The sequence below is a fragment of the Bactrocera latifrons genome, unplaced genomic scaffold, assembly GCF_001853355.1.
Source record: "Bactrocera latifrons isolate USDA-ARS-PBARC rearing strain unplaced genomic scaffold, ASM185335v1 scaffold_95, whole genome shotgun sequence".
Taxonomy (NCBI): domain Eukaryota; kingdom Metazoa; phylum Arthropoda; class Insecta; order Diptera; family Tephritidae; genus Bactrocera; species Bactrocera latifrons.
The window spans coordinates 327,884-336,284 of record NW_017537656.1 but is presented as its reverse complement, the minus strand read 5'-3'; the positions used below and the strand labels follow the sequence as shown (position 1 = coordinate 336,284).

The 8,401-nt window shown below is 36.2% G+C and overlaps 1 protein-coding gene across 1 annotated transcript in view; it reads left to right on the top strand.

Moving 5' to 3' along the window:
* Positions 1–548: 548 nt before the first annotated feature.
* The window catches only part of LOC108977781 (frizzled), a 198,248-nt gene continuing 190,395 nt past the window's right edge, over positions 549–8,401 (top strand). Inside the window, exon 1 of the mRNA XM_018947677.1 lies at positions 549–1,567. Within this exon, the coding sequence (XP_018803222.1) occupies positions 839–1,567 (729 nt within the window). The 5' untranslated portion in view covers positions 549–838. The remainder of the gene's footprint in view (positions 1,568–8,401) is intronic.

Below are 8,401 nucleotides of genomic sequence, written 5' to 3'. Positions count from 1 at the left end.
AAAAATTTTGGAGTTTGTCATAACTTATTAATCTCAAAAAATATTGAAAATTTAGCAAAAATGCTAATAAAGTAAAAATGTATAAGTGGAAGTGCATGTAAATCGGAGATTGTGGCCAAAAGAGCATAGAAACAGCTACCTTCTATCTAAAAATTATTATTATTTYAGTAAATATAAAGAATAATCTTTATTTATATACGGAAATCGATGAAAAATATATGCTATATAAAAATGCAAACATTATTTACAATACAGTGTAAGAAAATATTGCAGATAACAACAAAAAATTGGAAAATAATTTCCTTTTGAATTATTTTATATTACAACGTGATAAAAACAAATGCAACAAACAACAAAAAATGGAATAAAATTTTGTTGTGAGTGTCACTTTAAAAAAATTGAAATATTTGCTGCCAAGAAAGATCAGAAGTTTACTTACTAAGCGGTACAAACCGAAATAGTTTCGAAAAAGTATAAAAAAAAATCATTAAAATATCTGTGGAAAATTAAATAAAAAAAAATNGGGTTAAAAAAAAAAATTAAAAATTTTTTGATAAAATAAAAATAATGTTTCCGCAAAAATATATAAACCATACCATTGCTAAAACCAAGTGACATAATAAGAATTGTGTATAAAATACATGTACAAAAGGGTACTAGAAATGCATACAAAATAATTATATTATATACGCCACACCAAAAGTGTTTAATTGCAGCAAGTTCCTCTTAAATCGAGCCGTTTAAATATAAATAAAACACAATACACAACAATAAAAAACGTTTGCGAAATTCATCACACATCATTAGAAATTCTAAATCACCCGTTTACGTCGTGAAAATGTACGCGCATCAAAGCAAAATGCCGACGGCAAGTCGTAACTGTAACGCGCTAATCTGTGCCATAATCGTCGCGTTCACTTGTTGCCGCATACTGCCAACCGTACGCGCCGTGCATCGGTATGATCAAACGCCGGTCGAAGCTAGCCCTTATTACCGCACCTCCGCATCGGGTGAAATGATCAGTTCATCGGCGATGACAAGTGATGCATTTCCGCATCATAATCGCTGTGAACCGATCACAATTTCCATATGTAAAAATATACCCTACAATATGACAATAATGCCGAATTTAATTGGTCATACGAAGCAAGAGGAAGCCGGTTTGGAGGTACATCAATTTGCGCCGCTCGTCAAAATCGGTTGCAGTGCCGATTTGCAGTTATTCCTTTGCTCTTTGTATGTGCCCGTTTGTACGATACTCGAACAACCCATACCGCCGTGTCGTTCGTTATGTGAATCGGCGCGTATCTGTGAGACACTCATGAAAACGTATAATTTCAATTGGCCGGAGAATTTGGAGTGTTCGAAATTTCCCATTAGCGGCGGTGAGGCTTTGTGTGTTGCCGAGAATACGACTTCGTCGACGCCGACACCGACGCGCAGCATACCGAAGGTAACGCCGCGCAAAAATTATGCAGACAGTCCGCATCGTAATATCGGTTTCGTGTGTCCGGTTCAATTGAAGACACCCCAAGGAATGGGTTACGCGCTCAAAGTTGGTGGAAAGGTAAGTGAAGGAATTTATTAGTAGAATAATGTAGCAGGACGGTCATGTAGTTTTGATACTGATTTTCAATTAGAGGAAGCTCGCATCAAATGCCTTTAGACCTTAAAAACTTAGGTCGAAATTGGGTATACCAAGACGCTCTAGCTGACGTTTTATTTTACTTACATGTTTGTTATCTGGTAATTTTATATATATTATTTCTAATTTCGTCTATTTAAGATATGCGTAGATCAGATTAAAAAATTTATTTGGAACAACTTTCTAGACTAAAGATTTCTTATATTGCATCATGAATCCAAATTAATCTCTATAAACGACTCAGTGGGACCGCCAACCCATTCCTTCGAGCAATTCTGTGATTCTACATATCCATAGGAAAAAACTTATCAGATAAACTAGTAGTCGGTATTCTTCAGTTCTTACTAGCTGGTACTAAGAATATCGAAGCGAACGGCTCCAAAGATGAATCGGTAATAAAGGATGATTAGTCAGTCTACAGTCTTATGAGTCGGAAGTTATTTAGGCACTCAATTAGCTAAATCTAAAGAAGACAAAACTGTATCGTGACTCATTCACTAGAAAAGTCACAGAAATAGATTTAGTTCGGTTTCTGTGTCAGAAAATCCAACAAATTAATCAAAAAGTGCTTAAAGTTTTCTATATCAAACCGGAAAGCATTTGACCAAACGGTTAGGATCTTTTTGCCACAATTTTTTTCTCCAAACTTCCTGTAATAATATTGTATTGCAATTTCTTGAAATTCGAATTATTATTTATACATTGAGGTTATATTAAGTCTTCTACGAAGTTTTTAACATCAAAAAGGAAACATCGAAAATAGCACAAAGTGTRAAAATAAATAAATGAACATGAGCGGAGCAGGTTTAGCCATGTCTTCTGTCTGTCCGTCTATAAATGCCCGAACTATACCCTAAATTTTTGAGATGCCGATCTGAAATTTTGCATATGTACTTTTTTCTCCAAAAAACTTCTCATATGTCGGTATCACTGATATCGGACCACATATCCGTACTAACTGATCGATTCAAGTCAAGTTCTGTTATAGACAAATTTTGGATTTGAAAAGGTATCATCACGAAATTTGGCGTAGACTATTGTCTTAAGTAACGGCACAATACCTACACTAATTGTTCAGATCGGTTCACGGTAGCATATAGCTGATTACTATGTCGTCGGGTTTATTTATTTGAAAAGATATCCTCACGAAATTTGGCAAGAAAATATTTCCCAAGCCAGAACTGATATCTATAACAGATAATACACATGGAAAGGTTATTAAGTTTGTTTTTTGTTGGTTCTATTTTCAAATATGCTCTCATTCAATTCTGCGAGGTCCTGTCAATGAATTCTGCCGTGCCCCATATGGTTTTGTTTTTTTACACCGAACAAAGCCGCTTTCAAACAACGAAATCCTCTAATGCGTAGGATTAACCTCATTATCAGCACTACAGTCTTTTATAGTGTAAGAAGACAAAGCCAGGAATTCCTCCACATTCACACCAATACTAGCACAGTCATCTACACGCAAACAAGAGTCACTAATCAGAAAATTTATACCCATTTTCCTTGCCATTGTGTGCCAAGCCGTATGCCCATTACTAAGTATTCATTGCGCAACACGAAGCTAAAAGCAGCAAATCCTCACATTTGACCTCAATTCGGCTGAGACAAGTCCACGCATCCACACACACGCACTATAGACCCGCATAAAAAATTCAACAAGTTTGATTCGAGAACATCAAACATTGCATAACTACAAACTACCTGACTTGCCACATGTAAGCGTGTGGCATGAGGGTATGTGCTGTCTCTTATACACATCTAGATGTGTATAAGAGACAGCTATAGACCCGCATAAAAAATTCAACAAGTTTGATTCGAGAACATCAAACATTGCATAACTACAAACTACCTGACTTGCCACATGTAAGCGTGTGGCATGAGGGTATGTGTGTGTGTGCCCTTCATAGTAGTTACCTGCTGCTTTGCTCGCAATCAGAAGTGAATGAAATCGCCTCTTTGGCGGCGCACAAAGCCAGGAAGAACAAAGGCAACATTAGCGCTGGTTTCATCCCTTAACGTCACAAGAACCTCGAAATGCAAGTCTATATAAATATATTTACATATGAAAGTATACATGAGCGTGTGTTTGTATTTTATGCACCAACATTTACTGTTGAGCATATGCAGCTCTGTAGACAATTGCCCGTAGCACGTGAAATTAAATATTTACACCAAGCAAACATTCTCTAGGGCAAGAGAGAGAGAGAGGGAGAGAGAGAAGTGCAGCTCGGCATATGTGTCGGGGAATATAGCATGATACTTAAACTGGAAAAGTATGTTTAACTTACAAATTTCGGCACCTTTTTAAAGGTATATATTTGCTCTGTCTGTTGAAGTGTCATTGTTGTTGTATGGTGTCAAGTTGTTTCCATTTTACATTCACGAATTCAATTCTCATTTTTGTATGTACTTCCTTTTGGCGCTTATTTTTAGACCTTCGTTGTTTGTTCTTTGTTTTCCTTTTACCTGCTGGTTCTCGAAGGTACCTCGACTGTTGGCGTTTACTTTAACTCACTTTCTTACTTTTTGCTTAAATTTTCTGTCCTGTGTTTTTTGTGAAATAATCTTTCCGCCTTTGTAACTAGGCACGTTGTGCTAAGAACAGATAGCACGTTTCAGCATATGGTGAAGAAGTTTGCTTCCAATTGTCTAAATTTTGCTATTAAAATTGGGACTTCTTTTGAGAATGATTTGTGGTTCTCTGCTTTTGAGTTTCTCCTAGCACAGACAGCACGTTTCAGAATATGGATCCTGAAGTTCCATGCAATGATACATTTTTTTTTGTTTAAAATTGTACCTTTTTTGGAGAATGTTTTAGTAGAATTTTATTTGAGATAGCAAAATCGGTTCTTTGCAGTTCTTCCAAGCTTAAATAGTCATTCGTCGTCAGTTCATTTTAGGAAGCAGCGCTCGTATTACGAAAATCTAACAGAATCCATTTGTGGTGTGAAGTTTCTAGAGCACATTATGTCCTTTTCTTCCTCATATTGTTATTTGATATTTCCCGTTTCGTCGAAATATCCGAATGAAGTTTTAAGAAAGTTAAAAAAAAAAGTCGATTCATTGCATCATGTTTAACAGACAACACCCAGATGGAATCTAAAATTGTATTAAAATTGTGAAAAACCAGCTGAACTCTCCGATTCGTTCCACAAGTCAAGAACGTTCTAGCGATTTCATATACATCAAGTATTGTTTACCTTTCACTGTCCTGCCTGGACTCAAATCAAGATCAACTTGAGCTGGTAATGGTTCGCCAAAAAGTCACAGAGCATGAATAAAGTGCGCCCCGTTCAGTTCTGAAGGAAACTAGAGTTCACCTATCATCAGTTTAACAGCTTAAACTCAAGAAGAATTTGTGCTTTTTCGCTGAAACAAGGCATGCCACTAAACTAGGTGTAGATTGAATTTTATTTCAAATGCTCGTTTTAAAATTTCTTACAGGCCTTGCCTAGCCTCGAATCCAGATCAACTTGAGCTGGTAATGGTTCGCCAAGATATCTCAGCATACTCTTACCGCCGAGTAATGTCTCACTGTCGTGTTGCCACTATTAGAATATGACGACATTATGGCAGATTCAACAAGTGGGGATATCGAGTAACTAAGCAACTATTTTTGAGTTGAATATTATCTGTAATGTAAGAGTTCGGAGCTCAGTACGCGTACTGAAAGTTAAAGTAGTGATCTTGTCTATTGAACTGAAGTTTCAAAATTTACTCAAAAAATTTGTGAGGTCTAAAAAATAATTAATTCAATATAACTTACCGTACTTGGCAGGATTACAGCAACAGATAAGAGCTAGATAGTCGTTAGCCGGTTTCAGTGCAGTTTAACTCTGACAATGTGGGACCGGGTGATAACAAACTACCTAACCAGTGCATAAAATGAGGAATCAACAATCATGAAATGAAGAATAAACATCATTGGTAATACATCATCCCTTGAAATCCTATTTTACATTGAACGTTCTGTAATATATTACAAATACAATATTTTTGCTACAGTTCTAACTGCGTTTTATATTTATGAGCCCCTATTAACCCTCATATTTCCTTTGAACTTCGTCTGCCTATTCCATCATGCGTTATCAATTAATTTTCCTGCCGTTCGTTTCACATTGCTCGCTTTAGGTAGCTCTCAAAATGCTACAAATCCCTGCGCTGCTGTTATTGATTTTCTCTACCGTCCATTTTCGTATCTTCGAATATACGAGTAGTCTGGCATTTCTACTCTCCCGCCAAAGAAGCATTGCATCCCAAATTGAACTGCGGTATGTGTTTAACTCATTATATTCCCTGAAGCATTTGGCCAGAATTCAATTTTATATTTCCTTCGTATCTTTTATTTTTAAAACTCGTTTGTCTCTGTTTACTTTGGGATTTTCTCAAAAATTTGTTATATAATCAATGAGTCTGTAAAAGTATTTATTTTGTTTGCGCTTCGTTCATTTTGGGATTTTACAGCAATTTATGTGTCTACAACGAAGCTAGACCCCAGACAAGTGGAAACTTGTTGGTGTACTTAGCAAACGTATGGAAGTAAGAATCGACGCGACTATTTGTCGACTCAGTTGATACCCTCTAGGAAAGTCTGAACTCGTCTGATGCATTTTAGTGCAATGCTGTTTGAGTTTCGCTGGATTCATGCCATTTCGGGAGGGACATGACGCTGAAAACGTTGTTGAAAGTGGACTTGTTTTGTCCATATATCCATACTTCAGTTCGTTTCTTTGGTTCGACAGTCGTATTTCTAACTACTTTGGCAGCAACGAACTGTGAAATTCACCAGAGCCATTCCCTACAGGGTATGTACTCATGTGCTCATTGAAGCATTGAACTCGTTGGCTCTTTGTCACTGGGATTTATTAGTATTATTGACTCACTGTGTTGCAATATGGATGTATTTATAATTGTTTCTGCTGTTGTTGTGATATTTTTGGTAACTCTTGTATTTTATGTATTCTTTATGCCATTCATTTGATGTTTTATTTTTGTCACCACTATTGTTGCCGCTTAGGCACATGAGCATGGCTGTGAGTTCGTACCTCTGTTAACCCGCTTCGTCTAAGCTTTGTGTGAAAATTGACAGGTTGTATCAACTTTATGCTTTGTCGAGTATGTGTTAATTTTTTGACATTGTCAAAATGTGTTTACGTGGTTTTTAATGATGGCGCTTAAGTTGTATTAGTGTGCGCACACTGATTAGGTGCCGACTTTCATTTGATATAATTATGTAAATACCAAGGATTTTTCAGAAAATTCTAACAGATATCTCAGACTTACGAAAAATCTTCATAAAATTTTAAGTGCTACAAAATCCTTTTTGATTGGGAATTTTGAAAATTAATTTTGTACAAAAATTAAATTTCATTGCACTAGTATCTAATATCGCATAAAACCTATGCTTTCTGGGCTATATATTGATACAATTTTATCTAGTGACACGTTTTTCTAATCAATAAAGGGACTTACTAACCCACAAATATATTATTTTTGAAGGAGTTGTCTATTTAGTAAGATTAAAGTTTGTTCGGTAAACCAATTTCGAGTGGTAAATTGTGAGATCATGTCAACAAATGAAGTTAGTTGGAGTACACTCATGTCAAATATCATATATATACTCTTTTTAAGGTTAGAGCAGGAATAAGGTCTTCTTACTAGCTCCTATGTGACCGCTTTCATTCTTTAGCAAATAAAGTTGCTAACCGATCTCAAACCATTATCCTTTCAAGGGAAAAAGCTACAGTTAATTACTCAGTTTTTGAGTAAATCATCTGAATTGATGATAAGCGAAGCGTAGCCGCTCTTGAGATGACCTTTATTCATATTCTAACCTATAAATAAGTCCTAGAGAGCTCATTGTGTGTGGAGCCTCTCTGACGAGCCTCTTAGTCCATCAACCAAGGTTTCCAAAATTTTATATTTCCTCATCAAAGCAGCAATCATGGGCTTGTAGACTGAACCTTAAAACCACTGCTTTAGAGTCAGTTGTGTGCAAGTGAGGAAAATTTGGTTAAGAAAGAAAATCTTGTGACTCGTATTCTTTGGAAGAGTCCTTCATCCAAAGTTTTGTTCTGCTACTTTTTTAAGTGAATTCAAAAAAGAATGCCTTAGATTGCGACAAACGTCTCTTAAGTTAAGTCAATGTAAATACCGCTGCCCATCGAAAAGTATTCTTTTATGTTCACGTATCGCTTTTTACATATATAACTTTTCATTCGAATAACGAGTTTCTAACAGAGTGGAAAAAAAGCTGTACCTTTGAGAGTTGTATAATGCACTATACTGTGTTCCAGCAACTGGTTTTTTCACGGACATTTTCTAAGATGAGAGCTCTGACTCATTTATTACTGACTTCTCCGAAAGAAATTTAGAGTTCGGTGTGCTCCTATAAATTGACATGATTCTTGGGGATCGCTTTGGTATTAATGCCTTTCTTAGTTGTCTATATTCTCTGAACTGTCGATTTTGTTTAGGTCTAGGCTTCTATATAATTTATCAGGGTTTTGCCAGATCTTCTATTGTGTCCGATGAGCCAAATTTTTTGGATTGGATAATTCTATCATAACTTCGATAGACAATTTCGTCTGTCTTGGAACCTGCATTAGCACCAACAACATCATCAATCTCGAAGTCTAACGCAGAATACCTCTCGCCAACAGGTGCTACTTCGGATTGAGTACGCAATTGAGAAGTAAAGTCCTCACTTGACGAACCAAGGCCAAACTCTATAAGTCACTCATTATTCCT